The sequence below is a fragment of the Lissotriton helveticus genome, chromosome 8 (assembly GCF_964261635.1).
Source record: "Lissotriton helveticus chromosome 8, aLisHel1.1, whole genome shotgun sequence".
NCBI classification, from domain to species: domain Eukaryota; kingdom Metazoa; phylum Chordata; class Amphibia; order Caudata; family Salamandridae; genus Lissotriton; species Lissotriton helveticus.
In genome coordinates this window covers 1400046026-1400066958 of record NC_136069.1, presented here as the reverse complement: position 1 = coordinate 1400066958, position 20933 = coordinate 1400046026, and the positions used below count along the sequence as shown (strand labels likewise).

General features: G+C 45.8%; 1 protein-coding gene across 3 annotated transcripts in view; it reads right to left on the bottom strand.

The window, feature by feature from the left end:
* USP25 (ubiquitin specific peptidase 25) overlaps nt 1–20933 on the bottom strand; it is a 528720-nt gene that overhangs the window by 300862 nt on the left and 206925 nt on the right. For all 3 annotated transcript variants that reach the window (XM_078658355.1, XM_078658353.1, XM_078658354.1), the window contains exons 9-10: nt 16896–16969; nt 16323–16471 (exon numbers count right to left, since the gene is read on the bottom strand). In XM_078658355.1, the coding sequence (XP_078514481.1) occupies nt 16323–16471; nt 16896–16969 (223 nt within the window). The remainder of the gene's footprint in view (nt 1–16322; nt 16472–16895; nt 16970–20933) is intronic.

Sequence of the window (20933 nt, the reverse complement as noted above, 5' to 3'; positions counted from 1 at the left end):
ATGCCACAGTACACATTTCGTGCTTGATAGTGGGGCCACATGCAACATATTGTGCACGTCAGAGTACGAGCGGATGAAGATAAGACCGCCACTATCACCATCTACAGTTGACGCTTTCACTTGGGGCTCTAAGAAGCCAGTGGAAAACATGGGGAAGTTCACAGAGACACTGACGTACAAGGCTGGTCATGCAGAGAAGAGATACATGTGCTACGGGGAGACATCCCAGCACCATGCCTGCTGAGCAATGTCACGGCACACGTTAAGGCCAGTGAAGAACAGTTTTAACTACAGCGACGGCATCCCGATGTTTGGTCGGTCCAACGAAGCACATGACGGTGCCCTACGTGAAGTATGCCTGCAGCTGGAACAATCAGGACTAACACAAAACGAAGACAAATGTGAGCTGGAAAGAAGTGCACTGGTATTCTTTGGGCACATCTTCTCCAATAAAGGAATGAGGCCGAACCCCAGCAAGGTAGAGACATTGAAAAAGGCGAGTCCTCCAATGGATGTTGCAGAAGTGAGGTCATTTCTTGGTCTTGCCAGCTACTGTACCTGCTACATAAAGGATTTCGGTGAGCACACCACTGTGGGACCTAACAAAACAGGGTCAGAAGTTCATCTGGTCACAACAGTGTAGTTGGGCATTTGAGGCCATCAGATATGCCGTGATGGCCATAGATCATCTTGCCTATTTCGATCCGTTGCTATGCACCGAGCTGACTGTAGATGCCAGCCCAGTCGGTCTAGGGGCAATCCTAGCACAGCACTTGCCAGGTAGAGACCCACCAAGTAATATTGTTGCATACGCAAGCAAAAGTTTGTCGGACATCGAAAGGGTATACTCCTAACCAGAAAAGGAGAGCTTAGCAGTTGTATGGGCATGTGAACACTATCACATGTTCACTTACGGAAAACAATTCACTATTGTAACTGACCATCAGGCCCTGGTGACAATATATGGCAATCTGAATGCAAAGATGCCGCCTCGCATTGGGCGCTGGGGCATAAGACTGATGGACTAGGACTTCAAGATAGTGCACAAGCAGAGCAAAGAACACAACCCGGCTGACTACATGTCTTGACACCCCTTACTACAGACAAGACCTCAATGGCAGAAGAATATCTCAACTTTGTGACAAACACGCCAGCGCCAATAACACTGGCTGAACTAGAGCAGGAGACAGCAAAGGATAACACAATGCAAGCGGTGAAAGCAACAACAAGACAGCAGAGATGGAGACAACAACTGCGCAATGGGAGAGAGTAAATAAGGAGGAAATTATAGCATTCAAAAAGATACATGAAAATGGTATACTAATGCAAGGAACAAGGATAGTAATACCAAGTGGCCTACGTCGACGAACTATTAGTTTAGCACGAGTTACACAGAGGCATGGTTGCAACAAAGAAGATGCTACAGGCGAAAGTATGGTTCCCGAGCCTATACAGAATAGTGGAAGACACCATCCTGAGCTGTCACATCTGCCAAACGACAGGACAGCCAGCAAAGCCAGAACCACTACAAATGTCAGAACTTCCAAAGGCAGGGTGGACAACGTTGGCAGCAGACTTGTATGGGCCGTTAGACACGGGTAACTACCTGCTTGTGATCATTGATGAATACTCACAGTTTCCCATAGTACGCCACATATCCTCGACATCAGGAACTGCGACAATACTAGATGACATATTTGCAGCCTGGGGATCACCTGAAACACTAAAGACAGATAACAGCCCTCTGTTTTCAGGGAGGAGTTCAAAAAATTAATGACCTACCTAGGCATTCATCACAGGAAGATAACGCCTCTGTGGCCAATGGCATGGTGGAAAGGTTCATGGGCAACATAAAAAAAGGCAGTCAAAAGAGCAAAGCTGGCCCAGATTTCCATAGGACAGGCACTCTCTCGAGTACTACGAGACTATAGAAAGACCTCCCACAGCTCCACAGGACGATGTCCAGCTGAATTACTGCTGGGGAGTACAAGCAGGACGAGGCTACCAAGAGACTAAGAAGACACCATACCACAGCAGCATTGCTGTCAAGGACCAGGAGGCAAAGGAGAATATGAAAGCATACGCGGATGCCAGTCGACATGCCACCCTAGTGCACCTCAAGCAAGGAGACCAAGTGGAGGTGCGTCAGCGACAACGGAGAAAGTCTGACAGTCCATTTTCAAAGGACCAGCTAACCATTACAGAGGTGAAGGGCCCAATGATCACGGCGGGGTCGGGCCCCTACCGAATAACAAGAAACAGTTCTCACTTCAAAGGAGTGAAGACCATAGATGAAGACCGACAAGACACTGCGGCAGAGAACATGGGCGCACAGGAGAGAAACAGAGCAATCGCCAATGAAGGAAGAGGTACGGACAAGAGTGAAGGACAAGAAGAGGGGTCACAAGAAGAAAAAGAAGGGACTTGTCCAAGAAGAGTGAGCAAAAGGACAAAAAGACTGATCGAAGAAAGGTAGTGGTAGGGATGGATACATATCTCTCCATTCTTCCAATTTTCTCTTTATCTCTCTCTCTCTTTTCTTCCCGACACATACATAGATCTCTCTCGCACTCTTTCTCGTGACATAGGGGGGAGATGTAGTGACCTGGGTATGGGGCACTAGGACCCTGCACTCACTCAACCAAGGGGAGGGGACAGAGACCGGACACCACTTACGGTCAGGAAGTCAGGAGGGCGTTTACAGGACACGAGGGCATGGACGTGCATGTGGGCAGAGAGATACACAACGAAAAAAGAAAGCGATAATAAGCACCTACCAGTCTCCGATCGAGTTACTCCAAGAACACGACAGCTAGTATCATAGCAAGCAATAGCTCTCAACTTCAACCCTTGTCTTGTTTACAGACATCCCAAGGTTGACACACGATTAAGTCACTCCCACTCACAAACAGGGGATCATGGGGCATCGGCCTGAACTTTTTTCCAATGTTTTAGCTGTTTTTGCACGCCAGTGAGACAGTCTATTCAAGACCTTTGTTGTCCGAGCACCTGATATCCGTGTTAGCATAGTTTTCACTCGCAGAACCCTCAGTGGAATTTAACTAGCTGTTTCCTCTTCCACGAGTCAGCCAACACCTGGTCTCTTCTGGGTCATTTGGGAAATAATTATAGAAACATTTCCAATTCCTGGAAAGAGACAGTTGTAAACAAGACAATACTTTAACAGAGGGCCTGGTTTAGAGTTTGGTAGTTGTAGGTTCTCTCTTCAGCCCACTTTTAGTATATACTCTAAAGAGAGTGGAAGGGGACATCCTCCAATATTTGGCATATGTCAGGTATCGACCAAACTATAAATCAGGTCCAGTTTTTTTTACCGTGGTCTTTGATAAATTCCCAGAGGACTTTTCCCTCAAATGGCAATCTAACACAGATTACATTCTACCTTCTGGACTTCTTAAAATACTCTTATCTCAAGCTTTAAAGTCCTTGCTCCAGAGAGTAAGCCTCTCCCCATCACAGGGAATCCTCCCAAATACATACAAAGGTAGACACATTTTTCAGAATTTAAGAAACCTTTTTGGTATGGATACTGATTGGCCTACCTTCAGACCCACCACTACGCTCCCTTCTTAGATACAGCCATAGAAAGAGTAGTCACCTCCCGCATACAGCGATATATGGATCAAATTCAATTGACAACATTAGTTTAAATGTAGAACATGAGCACTTTGAAACACTAAAATGGCTCCCTTACAGCTTTCAACGAAGAGGGTGCTAGGAGAACAATTTAAAGAGGATGCAGTGTGTTCTTTCCGACGAACTATGCATTTAGAAACATGTTTACATTTCTAGGTTTCTTCAAGTACCTAGTGTAACGGACTCTAAACCTGCTAAAGCGGATGCTGTCCTGGTTTCAGCAAGAGGAAATCGAACCCTCTCCCACACCATACAACACACTTCATCTCAGAGTTTGCTCCTCACAGACGAGGAGTTTTAGTGTTCAATGGGAGTTGGGGAGTTATGGTGCCAGTATAGAACATGAGGTTTCTTGTCTACACTAGGTGTTCTTCCTAAGTTGTCACTTTGTTTTGAGAAAGTCACCCACCCATGTATCAGTGTTGCTTTATTCCTGATCTAGCCAAAAGTAAAACCACACTAGCACTTCCCAGGTAACTTCCAAGGACAAAATACAACTTTTGAAATGTTAATATTGCCTCCTTATCACAAGTGTTTTACTGGACTCTTTCCTAATGATTTGTCAACATTTTTCTGATTTTAGTAATGCCTACACCATGTCAGATGCCTTCAAAATACATTTCTATTGGGTTGTGATTAGTTTCCTACATAGAGGGGTACAATAATAAGAAATTACAACCTAACCGCTTTAGAAACGTTCAACCAAAAGGTATTTTTGAGATCCCCACCGTCTCACAGCAGAGGCGCATGACGGTCATTCATTAAAATGAAATGTAGAGGCATCAGTATATTTTTAACTACCGAGGTGGTTAGTGATATCTTCTCAAAAGGCAGTCCTATTAGCTTTTCCCGTTTTAGTTTTTTTTATCACTTAATAGCCAAAGACACAGTTAATAAATGGGCATTTATTTCCATTTTTATTTTGAGTGTTGTATTTGTGGGTGGAGCCCTGGCCAGGTGTTAGTTTCTCTATGGACAGACTATTTATCCAGTTGAGTAATACCTGTGCCCATCATATGGAGGAAGCTCTAAGAGTGGATGTTGTCTGTTGTTGTCCAATGTTTACATTGAGCTGCATTTGATTTGTCAGTCAGGGCTTCACAATCCACTAGTATACACAAGAAATGCAGCCGTAGCTTAATGTGTCCTCCACATTGGCAATGGTTAGTTAGAGGCTAGAATGTGCTAGGCACAAGTTAAACCCAAAAAAGTAATATTCTTTTTCTTTATTCACAGAAAATGTGCATGCCATCTATGAGGTTAATTACCTGCCCTCACAAAAGAAAAATGTGAGTCTCTTTGAATAAATCCATGCATGGTGAAATCGTTTCAAAGTACAAACACTATGTATTTCTTTAATATGGGAAAGCCTTTCTCCTGATGCAAAAGATCACACAACCATAATGAGTCATTTAATAAAAGTGTTTATAAACATGAAATTAGAAACCATTCCTTCCCCTCCCATGCCCGGGCGACAATGCCATTAAAGAACCAAGAGGCAAGTCAGTTGTCTTGTGCAACCGATGTTACCTAGATTCTTATACATGGAGAAACATTATAGTGTAATAAAACAAAACACAAGAAGTTATAGTACTGCACGCATCCTGAACTCACATCTTGTCACGTCTCATATGTGATAATGGAAAAAGGAGGCTCTGTGAAAAAAAGTATTTGTCTAGGAACTAACAAGTTGGTCAGGCAGCAGGGTTCTCTGTTTTACTTATGCAATTCAGCCACTAGAGGGCTGAGTCAGAGGTAGACTTACACTTGCATAAGCTTACAGGTTTTTTTGGTATTCACAAACTAAGAGTTAATAGCAATTTTGTAACTGCAGGGATACTGCAGTCGGGGCGGCGAAGAGCTGCAAAAATAAAAAAAGATAGCCTATCCTACCTTTTCTTATGTACAGAGCTCTCCGCAGTGGTAACTTGTAAACTTACTCATAACTCGGATTGTTTTGTGAACACAAAAAAAAAAGTAAACTTACACAAAAGGAACATCTCTTTCTCTCCCCCTCTCCCATTTATATCAAAGATTAGTTTGTCTTTATTTCTTGGCGCATGAAGTTAGGCTGTGGGCGGCAGGCAGGCTTGTTTTGGGGTCAGGTGTCCAAGAGGATCGCGAGGGAAGCCAGGACTAGGCATCCGTTTCGAGCTCTCAATGGCACACCCATCCTCCCAGAGAGTTCCACTACCTCTGTGAGACGATTTGAGCTTTATATGCATTTTAAAATAAATAAAAATGACACAAGTAAAGGTAAACTACATCTGGGGCAGCAATGTGCTTCGGTGCTGCAATACCCCTGCCTCAGGTAAATAAAAACTGCACAGACTACATTACAGAGTTAAAAACCAAAAAAGGCTGTGATGTGGGGGGGGGGCGTGGCCAACCAGGCAGCGAAATGGCCGCTCTGTGAGCGCGCTCCGCCGGCTACACAGACAAATCCTTTATTAATTCTCTTCCAGTACCCAGAAGTGCTTCAATGAAACAACGAGTTGGTAGAAGACGCATACCTCCGCCTCCGACCCGACTTTGGTGAATGCTGATGGCCGCAGGGCACGGATGCAACCTCCCGTGCCTTTAGCGCTCTGCACTCCTTGAAAGTCCCCGCCGGTGTGGAGCCGCCGCCGGGCTGCGCTGCAAACTGACGGCCGGGGATTGGTGGGCCCTCCGGAGCCCGGGCGGGACTGCTGCGGAGTCTGCGGAGATTCCGTGCCGCCACTCGACCAAACCACCGGTGAGTCGCGGCTGAGCTGGGGCGCTAACGTGAGACAGGAGTGTCCCCACCGCGCTAAACTGAATACCGCTGTGAGGCCCGGGGAACGCTGAGAGAGCGGGCCTGCGGTGAACCCGCCATTTTATCGGCGCTCTGACTGTATACTGCGTGCGGCGGCTGGGACCTGGGCCGACTCCCGAAGTTAGAGGTCTATGTCGCTAAGGTCTGCCTGATGTTGGGGGTCCCTCTAGACGTCGCACACTGACCCCGAATACTAAGAACTCTGCTGCAGCTGGAACCTGCTCCTATTGCGCCAGTTCCCTTTCCCTGCTGATGGGACGGATGCCCTGGGACTGCGGGTCGCCTTATACCAGATCCAACGTGGCGCACAACTGCTAAAGGCCGCGGATCACCGGTGAGAGGAGAGGCTCTCATATCGCCACCATTTTGTAAGCCTGGGACGCCCGTCTGGGACCACGCTGTGAATCTATCACCCCCTACCTACCTGCACTGTTCTGCGGACGATCGTACATAGGCTAAAAGGTCTGTCGGAGCTGGGTGCACTACGAGCCTGCAACGACCTGCAACCTGCAGTTGCCCTGCTCTTTGCTGTGAGAGCCACCAAGAGGCCCGTTTCACTGTGCAACTCCTCACGCGCCATTCACTTCTCTACACGATGGGGAAAAATGACGCAAAACAGACCAAGATCACGTTTGAGCAAAAACGCCCTGACAAACCGAATTCGGCGGACCAAGCTGCGGGCGCATCGATGTCACTGGGTTCAGGCGCGGACATGGATTTTGGGGCTCCGATGATGGAGGTTCGTGCGAGCCTCAAGAGTATTGACACCACACTAGATGCAATGTCCTCACAGTTGGAATCTGTTAAAACCAAAGTGGATGCCCACGAAACGAGGCTGGACTGCTTGGAAAACAGGCAAACCGAGTGCAACGAATTTCAGCAGCATACCAAGCAGCACATCACCAACATCGAAAAAGAGCTAGAGTCCCGGCGAGCCAAGACGGACGATTTGGAGGCGCGCTCCAGAAGATCGAACATCCGCATCACAGGAATTCCTGAGTCTGATAACACTGGCAAGATGGAGGTGTTTGTGGCGGATCTCCTCCACGAGCTCTTCGACCCGCACCTATCGCAGGTGTTCACGGTTGAACGAGCGCACAGATCGCTTGGAAAGGTGCCAGCTCCGGGCACACCGCCCCGTCCCATTCTTGCTAAACTACTTAACTTCCAAGACAGAGACCTCGTACTACGCCTCGCTAGGGAGAAGGGTAAGATTACACATAAAGGTAACAACATTTCATTTTACCCTGACTTTACCCCCCTGGTCCAGGCGGCGCGAAAAGAGTTCCTGCCAGCCAAGAAAATTCTTTTGCAAGCTAACATCAAATACGCACTTTTGTATCCAGCTAAGCTAAAGGTAATTCATGAACACACCCCACACTTTTTTACGGACGCAAAATCAGCACTCAAGTTTGCGAAACACATTAGTGGGCCTGGGGCGAGGCGCAAGTCGCCAAGACTTGAAACTGACTCTGATCGACTAAGTGATAATGACTAATATACTAGCATTGGTACACTACTGAGCTTTCTATTTCAATTCTACAGTATTGCCTTGCTGCTCTAGTCCTCATTCTTCAATCTATTGTCCTGTGTGCCTTGCCTAGACGAAAAGATCAAGTCCGACTTGTTACCCTGCAACGCTGTAGAGACTGCTGGGTCATACGTTTTGTCAATGTCCTGATGTATAATCCTGTTACGACCCTATGTTCTGATAACCGATTGGGACATGGAAATACATACTTGAATGTAGCCACCCTGTGAAAACAGGGGTGTAAGCCTGGAGCACCACGCCTCACGGGGTGTCTCCCTTTGTTTGAGTGTCTAGTTTGAGACACGAAATGGGTTTCGATAGTTGGGCTTTGTCACGACCTGATTGGGGGGTTAGTGAGGGTGGGGGGTGGCGGGGGGGTTGAATTGTTTGCTGAATGTTCAAAGTTGGTGCTTTACAGGATATACTCTGATTGCTGGCACACATATAACATCTATACACACAAATTGGGCTAAGAAGGTTGGTGAAGGGAGAGCGAATACCGGACTAACAATTTGTGTTCTAAATGTAAAGCGACATGGGGAGTGTTAAGCTGTGGACTTGGAACATTAGAGGGCTGGGGGATCATAAAAAGGCTAGGTTGATGCATGGCATGCTTGCTAGACACAATGTTGACATAAGTTTTTTACAGGAGACTCATGTAAATTCTACCCCGTCGTCCAGATTGAAGCACTCGAGATGGTCACAGGTGTACTCTGCGATTTTTTCAAACTATGCTAGAGGTGTAGCGATACTCGTTCGCAGAGGCCTGGACTGGGGTGAGCATGATGTTCTACTAGATGGGGAGGGCAGATATGTCATTGTGCATGGTTCTCTACAAGGCAGACCACTAATACTTGCCGCCATTTATGGCCCGAATGTAGTTGACCCAGAATTTTTTAGAGATGTCTGGGCCCGGATAACGATGATGGATTGCTCGCATATTGTCCATGGGGGGGATTTTAATGTTCCACTAAATGATGCTTTGGACAGGAGAGGTGTTGGCAGGCCTACACACACTGGGGCCAGACAGGCTATTCTTGATGTGATGGTGGAGGGGGTGTTATCTGATGTGTGGAGGGCTGTAGGTACATGCATAACCAGCCATCATGCAGCCTGGTCCCGACTAGACTACTGGCTAGTGTCACCAGCCGTGGCGACGTGGACGATTGACACTTCCATACAGGCTAGGTCACTCTCTGACCATGCCCCCTGCCAGTTAGAATTGAAGATACCCGGGGTCCCAAAACGAGCGTTTGCTTGGCGACTGCCCCCTTATGCCCTAACAGACACTCTCTTCACAGAGGAAATCCGAGCGGATATTGTGAACTATTTTGCAGAAAATGAGGGGTCGACGTCCACGGTAGCTACAGTGTGGGACGCTTTCAAGGCGGTTATCCGCGGACAATGTATTGCTAGACAAGCTGGAGTGCTGCGCTCTATACGTACTCGCTGACTAAACTTGAATTGGAACTGCGGGAGCTAGACCTGACATTCTGCCGAGATCCATCTCCGGAAGCGGCGGGCCAAATGAAGGCAAAATTGCTCGCCTTTAATGAGGAAGCTCAACGGGAGATTGCCTTCCTGGGGAAGCAGGCTGAGGCCCGTAGATACGGGGAGGGAGACAGGCCGAGCAGGACACTGGCGCGACTGATCGCTCCTCGCACTCAACCTCACTACATACACTCCATTAAAAATAGTGAAGGGAATATGGTAGTTGGTCAGGAGGGGGTGCTCGAAACATTTGCTACATTCTACGAATCTTTATACACCTCCAGGCAACACACTGTTCCTGAATCTCTGGAAAACTTCTTAGACTCCATTGCCCTTGTCTGGTTCAATGACTACCACCGCCAATATATGGACGTCCCCATCACTGTCCAGGATATAGCTCAAGTGATTAAAAGCATGCCTGCAAGCAAGGCCCCGGGCCCAGACGGTCGGACTACGGCCTTTTATAAGGCATATACCGAGGAATTGGCGCCCAAACTACATGCAGTCTTTGTTGAAGCCCTAGAGGTGGGTACCCTACCCGAGACTATGCGTGAAGCTTTAATTATAGCGCTGCTCAAACCAGAAAAGGACAGCCTGATCCTAGATTCATACCGTCCTCTCTCCTTAATCAACGTAGATGCGAAGATATATGCTAAGATCATTGCGGACAGGCTACAGCCTTTGCTACCGATGGTGGCACTCCCTGATCAATCTGGCTTTATACCTGGCAGAGCGACGTCCCATAACCTCAGGACGATTTTTTCCGTCCTTCACTACTTGCATCCTTCTACACAAGCTGCGGTTGCGTTTTTAGATGCTACCAAAGCATTCGATTCACTAGAATGGCCTTTCCTCTTTAGGATTCTGGGCCGAATGGGATTCAGTCCCCTCTTCATAAACTTGATTAAAGTGCTGTATGTCGCGCCAAGAGCTAGAGTAAGCATAAATGGGCTTGTCTCGGAGTCATTTGCCATATCCCGTGGGACCAGACAGGGCTGTCCTTTAACCCCGCTATTATTTGCGATAGCAATGGAGACCCTTGCCGCTCGGATTCGACAACACCACACAGCGAGGGGGATAGGATTCAGTTCACGGAGCCTGCTTATATCCTTATACGCCGACGATGTCACGCTGTATGTTATCAATCCCTCAGTAAACCTAAACCCCCTATTGAGAGAGTTTGTCCGTTTTGAAGGCCTGGCTGGGATATCCATAAACTGGTCGAAGTCTGTAGTCTTCCCTCTCACTGATACCACGCGAGAGACACCCTCTGATTACCCGTTGCGCTGGGAAGTTGAGGCTGTGAAATACCTTGGGGTTTGGATAAGCCGTGATTTACAGGAATTGTGGTCTCTCAATTTTGGAAGAGCAGTAGACTGGCTGGAGGGCAAGGTAGCAATATGGAACAAACTACCCTTATCGCTGGTCGCAAGGATAGCACTGGCGAAGATGGTTGTCCTCCCCAAGTTTCTTTACCTATTCGTCAATCTTCCCATACCGCTGACGGCGCATTTTCATGCAAGAGTGCGCTCACTACTTCTGACACTTGTGTGGGCTGGTGGCCAGGCGAGAACATCCTGGGCGCTGCTTACGCTTCCGCTGCGGCAGGGCGGTCTGGGGGCTCCCGACATGAAACTCTATTCACTATGTGCACAGGCTCAGTTTTTGCACTTCTGGGCTTTTCCCACCCCTTACCAGCCGCATGTTGCGGTGGAGATGGCTGCGGCGGCCCCATCCCCTCTGAACGTAACGTTATATGGCAAGGTGTCTCGCCCTTCAAAAGACGTAGACACGGTGGAACTACTTCGCTGGACGTGGCGCGAATTGCGAAACAGAGCCAGACTGCCTCTACTATATGCGCCAGCGATCCCGCTACGAGGCAACCCTATGTTACCCTGCTTGTGTGAAGGCGGTGGCACAATTAAGCTCCGAGGGCAGACACTACACACATTTGCTGATTTGTACCCTAATGGCACCTTTCGAGACCTGGGCACATGCGAGGAGGGGCACCCGGAGTCATTTTCTGACTTACTTCTATACCACTCACTGAAGGCGTCCTGTAAAGCGATGTGGCCCTAGTTCCCCGACCAACCGCCTCAGCTCGTGGCTCTTCAAAATCTGCTTTCGAGACCCTCCCCTAGAAAACTTGTGTCCCGATTGTACAATTGTATGCAGGACCAGTCCCCCGTCATAGTGCCTTCTTCAATGCAGGCTTGGAATGCGGACCTGGAGGTGCCCCTTACAGAGGAGCAGTGGGAATTCTGCTGTGGTCAACTTACGATGTTATCGCCCAATTACAGGCTGCGATTAGTACATTTTAAGTTTTTACACAGGTACTACCGCACGCCGATCTCGCTACACCGCATGGGTCTTAGGGAAGACTCTGATTGTTGGAAATGTGGCCACGAAACTGCCTCCTTTATACATGTGGCATGGAGTTGCCCTGAACTAGAGCAATACTGGCTAGACATCTTCACTGCTATTAACCAGATACTTCATAGGTCAGACACACCGTCCCCGCTACTGGGGCTACTGGGCTGGGTTCATGACACATTACCCGCACACAGAAAGCTGCATGCGATACTGCTCCTTTATGCTAAGCGACAGGTGGCGGTGCACTGGGGTAGGCGAGCGACTCCTTCTTTCGCTGCATGGGTTCCAGATGTGACATATGGAAAAACACAGCTTGAGCGCTACTGGGAATTAATGCCCTCCGCTTCCAGACCTAGAGACATCTGGGAGCCCTTTATGCGATGGACGCGTGAGCGTGCATCCTCTCCTGACTCTACACAATCGCTACCAGGAGCTATATCCGATGATATGGGATGACCCCACTTTCCCTGCAGCTGCACTCCTCTGCGACAGCATGCCCTGGGGAATAGCTGCATTTCATGTGAGTGCTCCTGATATGTTGGGGTCATGCGTGTCTGGGGTCTGTTCTGCGTCTCCCGAACACTGTCTTCTCCCCCCCCTGTGTGGGTGGACCCCTCCTCCCCCCCCCCTGTGCTTCCATGGTCCCCTTTGCTATATGGCCTACTGAATATGCCGGTATGTTCGCTCTGTGTCGCCCCGCCCAAAGACATTAATACTTTCATACACCTGACCTAATGCCCGATTGTAGTTCTATCCTATGCACCAGAGTTTGGTTTTATCATTGTTTTTCCTTTTAGGGAGAGGGTGGAGGAGGGAGGGGGGAGGGAGAAATTGGTGGATAGTCGTTCCTTGAATTGAAAGGTGCTGCTTTCCGCTCCTTTATGAAAAACAGAGGAACCCACACTCAAAATCTTTCACACCATTCTGATTCGGGATGAAGAAGATAAATAAAACTTAATATGTTTATCTCAGCAATTAGTTGTGCCGTTTTATTCAACAATTCTATCAAAAATAGAAAGCAATTTGTGTCAAGAGAAGTATCAATGTCTTAAACTTACTGGCCAAAAACGTACAACTGAACAACTAAATCAAAAAATTACGTGAATGCACAAACATGTGAAAAGACATACTTATGAATTAAAGACTCAAATCAAAAACTGCATAATTGCGCAAAAATTTGACAAAAACAAGCATTTAAATTGTGAAGAACATGTGACTAATATGCATTACAAAAATAAGTGCAAAGGGAATATTCATAACATTATCATACGATATTCAAAAATATTTGACCAAAATGAAGCCTTTTAATGTGCTTCCATATAACAAAACAACCTCTCGGTAGAGATGTTACAAGGCGTAATGTTCCTAACAGTCTTAACTATTTCTAAACTGGCTAGGATTTAATCCTGCACGCCTACGCGTTTCGAGTTTGGGAGGGTTCTTCTCAAACTCTCTTCAGGGCCAAATGTATTCCATTCCCCATTTGTTGACCTATTAATAAAAACACAAAAATTGAAGGTACTTGTTACTGAATGCTCCCCTCAACCTGCTCAACCTTCCTCATATGTACAACGGTAAAAAGACGTACCTCTGGGGATTTGAGGTAATTCAATTCGTCCAGAAAACTCTTGTGATTCAATACGGTCTGTGCGATAATCTAAAAAAATTATGGAATTATATGAAGCTTGTGAAACTATGTATACATTTTTGTTTTGGATTCACTATGAGACCGGCGTGTCATTCATACCTGGTTAACAGGTACAAGGGAGACCAAGTTGGGCTGAGATTCTCATTAATGAAGATATCCGTACTGGGCCTGGTGCGCTGTAAGCAAAATGGGCGCATTACTTGTTTTTTCAATGAAGATGACAATTGAACTATCCAGTGAAGTTGTGCGTATAAGGATTATGACTTACTGACTACGCTTCCAACTTTCATGGTTCAAGGGTGTCTTGGTCCGCAGTGGAGTCGGTTATTTGTCTGGGTCCCTTCTGAGTTGATTCTCAACTTCCGCGGTTCTGTTTAAGCAAACGCGGGTAATCGTTAGAGAACACATTACGTGGTGCAGAGGGTTGAACGCGCGCTGGCTGTTTACTGAAACACAGCGGCGGTGCGGCTTAAGTTAAATTTAATCGGCTGACATTTTCGAAGATATTATGTAGCCTGATTTAATAAGCAAAAAAGCCAGCGCTGCAAGGAACAGCGTGGCCGCTGGCCCCGCTGGTAGCGGTTTGTCATACCTGTCAATTCCGCAACCTTCGCTACTTCCTCATTCCATCACACAAAGTGGATGCAAGTCAGTTCTCTCAGGAGCATAAAGGGACCCACCTCTTCTGGCTTAGCCAATCAGAGAGGAATTGGTGTTGCGGTGCCTTAGTGGTGCATTGTGGGACATGTAGTGAACCAAGCTGGATGACCAATTTATGTCACTTAAAACTATCATAGCATTCCCGGGCTTGGAATCAGATCCGCTGTGGTGCTGGGTTTAAAGCCTAGATAGCTCACTCATTGAATTGAGGCCGGTGTTGATAGTATCAAACCGCATTATTAAATAAGCCTCTTTGCGCAACAGAGCCTGCTCTACGTTAGGCGATTTGTGCTGTGGATCCATTCCAGCTAGAACGGTCCATTTAAAATCAGTTTCTTTGTGGTTTGCGTTAGCAAAATGCTCAACCATTGGTGCATTTTGTACCTTTTTCTTAAGCCGTGAGCGATGTTGGGTTATCCGGACATTCACCTGTTGGCATGTTTTGCCTATATACAGTTTATTGCAAGTGCACAAGATACCGTAGATCACATTTTTACTTTTACAGTTTGTGTGTAAACTGTGTCTCCATTTTATGCCATTGTGGCAAAATTCATCTCCTTCTACAACATTAGTGCAGGCCACACAAGTCCCACATTTGTGGTGGCCTGTGATGGGTTTGAGGTTCCATTTGGAAATTAGATCACTTTTGGGTTTCTGTATGAAACTGTCGGCTCTTATGATTTGTTGGCCAACGCTCAAATTTTTCTTCATGGCAAAAATGGGCTTTTGTAGAGGGAAACCCAATCCTTCCAACAAATGCCAATTGCGCAGGATGATCTGGCGAAACTTATTCGTGTGTGTTCCATATGTGGTGACACATACGAGTTTGTCCAAATCTTTCTTGGTTTTTATTTTGAGAAGTTCTTCTCTAGGGGTGAAGCGTGCTCGTTTTTTAGAATGTTTCAAAAGTTTTTGGGGGTAACCTCTTTTGCTTAGTTCATCACAAAAGGTGTCTGCATGTGTATTGAACCCATCAAGGTCAGAGCAATTGCGCCTGATCCTGAGTAACTGCCCATACGGGAGGTTATCCTTCAAACATTGGGGGTGGGCACTCTTGTAGTGTAGAATAGTGTTTTTATCCGTGGCCTTCTTAAACAAGGTGGTGGTAAACTTACCCCCTGCCGTGCCAACAGCAACATCGAGGAATGTCATTCTTTGTTTGCTACAATCAATGGAAAATTTGATGTCAGGGTGTCTCAAGTTTAGCCATTCATAAAAGGCCATGAGTTCGGTCTGGCTCCCCTGCCACAGGAGCCAGACATCATCAATGTAACGCAACCATTGCTTGATATTTGCACCATAGGGATTATCATTATGAATGAATTTTTCCTCGTACTGTGACATGTACAGCACCGCCATCTCTGGAGCATAGGGACAACCGCTCCTTGGGCATTCGTATATATACAGTTAACCTGCTCTCCTTTTCATTCACAACTGACTGCTGCATGCCTATCTACCGGAAAACACTTATGTTTTCTGCTGTTGCATATGCTCATTGTTGATGCTTCTGAGATGCTGCTGCTGTTCGTCCACTACATACTGTGGACAATAATACATCCTTAATGTTGATTTGTTGCTTGATAGCGGCCTGCCTCAGGGTTGTCGGCATGACGCTGTGTGACTGTATTTTGGTCTTAATAAAAACTATCAAAAAAAAAAAGGCTGTGATGTGACTCCATTAGTGCCAGTTAGGTTATACCTGCAAGTAATTTCACCCATTATCTAAAGAGGGTGAAAGTAGAAAGTAAAATAGGGACTAATTTAATTACATTCAGATAATCTCACGTTTATAGTTTAGAGTTAGCAGCTCTACAAAGTAGCTACGAGACAACATTGGTTGAATAGTCTAAGCATGTATGATTGTGATACTTTATTTTACGATATGAAACTGTGTATTCATTGCAGTGAGATCTTAATAGTGTTACTTTAAATTGAAAAAAAAAAACAATGAACAAAATTGTATTTAGGAATGTAGAAAGCAAAAGTACTTTCCGACACGCTACATACTGTAATCTGTCAAATTGCCACTAGGTGGCAGTGCTTCTATTCACTACAAATACAAGAATCAGTCTGTGCGCCATGTCTATAGTGTTACTATTTGCTAAACAATTAAAAGGAAATAACTAAATGGGCCATATAATGAATACACGTGCGCAAGAGCTTACCTCCTGGCCCGATTTCCCAGAATCCTCTGAATGCAGCGACTCAATCTCCCCTTCAATCATGGCGGCTTCAAGGCACTCGTGAAGATCTTTAAAGCCATTGACCTGAAGTGGGTACTGTCCAAACATCTCCGCATTCTCAAATTTCTTACCTAGAACACAAAAGATAAACCGAGGTTTGCACATTTCACCGTGCGTGCTCAAATCTTCTCATCATTAACCAGGAAGTACATAGGTGAATTGTACTGCAGGATCTTGGTGCGATGTGACGCAGCCTGAAAAGCCTGGTGCATTAAAACAATAAGAGTGTATGCTAACCAGCAGGTGACTTGCATTTACAAATGTTTAAAATATCGCCACATGTTAAAAAGCCACTCTTTTGAAGGACCCTTCATTCACAATTGTACTATACAAAGAAGCATTGGAAAAGGCCAGTTTGGCTTTTGTTTATCAACAGAGACAGACGCTTTTATTAGTAGGAGTTCCTAAGTTATGAGCAGGCTTAGCTAACTAGAAGTGCACATTGGAAAAAATGATATAAACATCCGTACTACTAAAAGAAACACTGAATCTTACCTTCAAGTATACCCACTGCTAGAAATCGTCCATAAAATAACTCCACCATTGGATTCTTTGGCTTTTCTCCATCCCTGAAACAGAAATCATGCACATGTAGGATCAAAGAAACAAAAAGCAATGCTCCAGCAAGCTGCCGCAATGTACTTTGAATTTTACAACAAAACACTGCCCTGAGTGCAAACCAGAACTGCCTTTTATTACCCGTGTGTGGATCAAAAATCTATACTATACCACCAAACTGCTGATAACCAATGAGAACAGATGTCCTTGACACAATAATACACGATATGATTTAAATAAAGAAACATGTAAATCAATGTTTTCTACCAAAATCTACAAAATGCCTTTGAATTAAGTTTTATTCAGCAGTACAAACGAAAAAGGCATGGAAAACAACAGAGGGAGGGTATATAAGCAGATGACTTTGATAAAAATGACAGGCACCCAACTCTTGTTGGCTTTGTACCATCTTCAGACTCAATCACGAAGGCATGCCTTGATGGCCTTTCCATGTGCAGCTGGCACAAATGAGTGAAGATAACAGACAGCTTGTCAACATGTAATGTTGGTTAGACAGCAAATAGTGTGCGACCTTTTAAGCATCACATGCGAGTATTGAATGTTCAATTGGCAGATCTTGGTGAGACAAATTGCTGCCATTCAAAGTGTCTGTTTAGTAGAAAGGCCGGACAGCTTCAAGAAGACAAGGAAGATGTGATCAACGTGCGAATACATGTCCACGAAAGATTGCAAATGGATATTTAAAATAATTATTAGTGCACAATCCAGTATCAGTATCTCAATTATAATGTTAACTCTGACCACAGGAACAGAAGTAAAGGCTATGTGATGGTTACTGTAAAAAAAATACAGTTTTCCCAGAGTACTTAAGTAACCCTAAAAAAGAAACTAAGCTCTACTGAAAAACTGTAAAAAAACTGTTTGCTGATGGTAACATGGCCACTGAATGGATACATTTGGACTGCTATGTAGTTAAAACTGTGCTGTAACCAAGGGCTATGAAAGAACAAATCGCTAAATGTGACAGATCCTAGCGAACACTACTAAACGTCTACACACATCATACAAATAATGTAAAATGTGGTTATGCTGACAAACTGTAAAGTGGTTTCCACCGAAATGAGTAACATTTATGAACAGCAACTTACCCGAGAAGGTCTAAGCATGTGGAGCCATAATGTGTAAGTTGTTAGACTTGAGAAGGAAAGCTGGTAAGGAAAATGTTACTTACTCTGGAAACATACGTTCATAGCATGCAGTACCAAAGGTTCACATTCTCTGCATACTCTTGCCATCTAGTATAGGCTCAGAGGTTTGCCTGTTTTCTTTGAAGAAGTCTTTTTAAGAGTGAGAGATTGTATGGAGTGCAGAGTAAGCACAGCTTGGTGCAACACATTTATTGTGCAGTGTGAACAAGGTTACAAAGGAGGAGATCTGCAATGATCACAAGCTTCCAGGGAAGGGAATGTGGGCACAAAAGAACCTACAGCACTACATGCTTCAAACAGAGGATTACAGGGTAAGTGTGATTTCTATTTGTAGAATGTGCGGCTGTAGATAAACATGGTCTGCGTCGACTGTAAAGCAGTGGCCTCAATACTGGCTGGCAATAGAGTAAATGATTAAGATGGCTGACCATCCACATCCTGCTGGTGGGCTAATATGTCCATGTAGCAGTGCTTAGTAAGAGTGGGTGGTGTTGACCAGGAAGGTGCTGTGCAGAGGTCAGTTAGCTAGATGTTCCCTAAGGAAGCCATTGTTGCCCCTTTGTTATGGGTGGAGTGCACACTGGGCAGAAGAGGTGGAACTCCTAGCTTTTTTTTGTAGCAGATCAATGTGCATTAGACTATCCATCTTGCTACACTTGCCTCAGAGATGGGGTGATCCTTCTGAGGTTTCGCAAAGGCTACAGGAAGGAAGTCAGACGCCCCAAAGGGCTTGGTCCTTTCAGTGTAATACAGAAGAGCTCTTGACATCTAAAACATGCGGAGCTCTTTCCGGTACTGAATCTGACTGTGGATAAATGCTGGGAGCGCTTTATCCTGATTGAGGTGAAAAAGGTGACACCTTGGGTAGAAATTTAGAGAGGATCCTGCGAACAACCATACCTTTTTGAATCTGAATGAATAATTCTTGCAGGGTGAATGCTTGCAGCTCACCAATGCATCTGAGGCAGACAGCATCATAGCCTTTAGGGTCTACAGTTTTTTGAAAATGCATTAGTTGAAAAAACACTTCCACTTTGCAGTGTAACTGGCCAGAGTACTGGACCTAGATACTTCCTGCAGAATTGGCATGTATTCCTAGGGAGGTTTAAAAATTCTAGGACTCAGGTGCCAGATCGCTAAGTTGAGTTGTATAGGGTCTGAGTGTCTAAGATGACCGATTGTCTTAGGGCGACCATTGTGGGGGCAAGTGTCTGAAAAGTTTCAGCACTCTGTCCATCATCTTATTGCGTTTGCATAATTCGCCCTAAATTGGCAGGGTATGCCCAGACATGGGTCCCTTGCTCACTTTACCAGAGTATTCAAGCTAGCCTGGTTGATGAGGGGTGTTACCCCGAAACCGGTCCCAGGATGCTTGTTTCCGGTCCAGGGAAAACATGGCTTGGCAGTTTGGGCTGGACTGTTCCCTTGAGGAACAGGCTCAAGACTGATTTGCATATGGGTGGGACTAAACTGGGGTGACGAAGTGAGCTAAGTAACAATGATGGATTTAAACCAGATCTAATAGTGACTGCAGAATTGATATGTATTCCGAGGGAGGTTTATAAATTCTAGGACCCTAGGTGCCAGATTGCTAGTTTGTGTTGTCTAGGGTCTGTGTGTCTGAGATGACCAATTGATTAAGGGCGAATATAGTGACTAGGGGTGAGTGTCTGAAACGTTTTAGCACCGGGTCCATCATCCTATTGTGTTTGCTTTGTTCACCCTTGGTTGGCAGGGTATGCCCAAACGTCGGTCCTTGCTCACTTTGCCATCCGATTCAAGTTAGTCTGGCTGATGAAGGCTGTTGCCACAAAACCTGTCCCAGGATGCTTGTTCCAGAGGATGCCTGTTCAGGAGTGCTTTGGTGACCCTCCTCATCTCTTTTCTTAGGTTCTTCTCTGAGCGGTAGGTGAGGCAGTGTCGTCAGGGTAAAATCACAGGTTGCAAACATTGTGGTGAACAGACCATGGATACTGCGAGTTACAGAAGGAGCAATGTTGGAAGGTTGTCTCTTCCATCACCCTGTTCCAGTATGCACTCGCTGGTGTCGATGAACGAGGAAGTGAATACGATCCCCAAACTGTGAGGAGAGACTCCATGCACCCCTTCGCCCCACCCCCTTCTTCTGACACCCTTCTCCTGACACCCTACCTCACCTTAACCTCTCCTCCTTCCACCCCACTCCTATCCCAATGACCACCACTCCAACCACCACTTTGAGCCCCTCTCCCCCACCAGGCATCCAGGATGTCAAGCACTGGTTGTTGGTCCCCTGTCTGGTTAAGTTGGACTACAGACAGCGATTAAGATGCATGCACACTGTTCTTCCGCATCATCCGTGTCAAAATAGAACCATATGGACATGAAAAATATGCTAACACGAACTCTGAGCCCTCTTGGTGTACGTTCAAACTCAATGACAGAAAAACGCAATTTAAGATGGAGTCCAATGCCATGCGAATTGTGAACCAAGGCAGGAGCACATCTAGTGACACAAAAGGCTTCTTCAAAGAAAAACAACTTGCAGACATCCACACCCAACACTAGATTGCAGGATTTGACAGAACTTGTGCATCTATAGCAACACATGCTATTAACATAAGAGTAGCCTCGGGTCTTTTACGTTGGAAAGACAGCTAATTGGTTAGCACCCACATGTACATCAAACCACAGCTGAAAGAAATGAATCTCTTTAATGATAATTTTTTAGACCGAGAGGGACTTGCCCTGGTTTGTTCCCTTCTGGGTGCAACATTTATCTTAGTGCACAATGTAGTAGCTGGAGCACAGAAGGAACTGGGGAGTT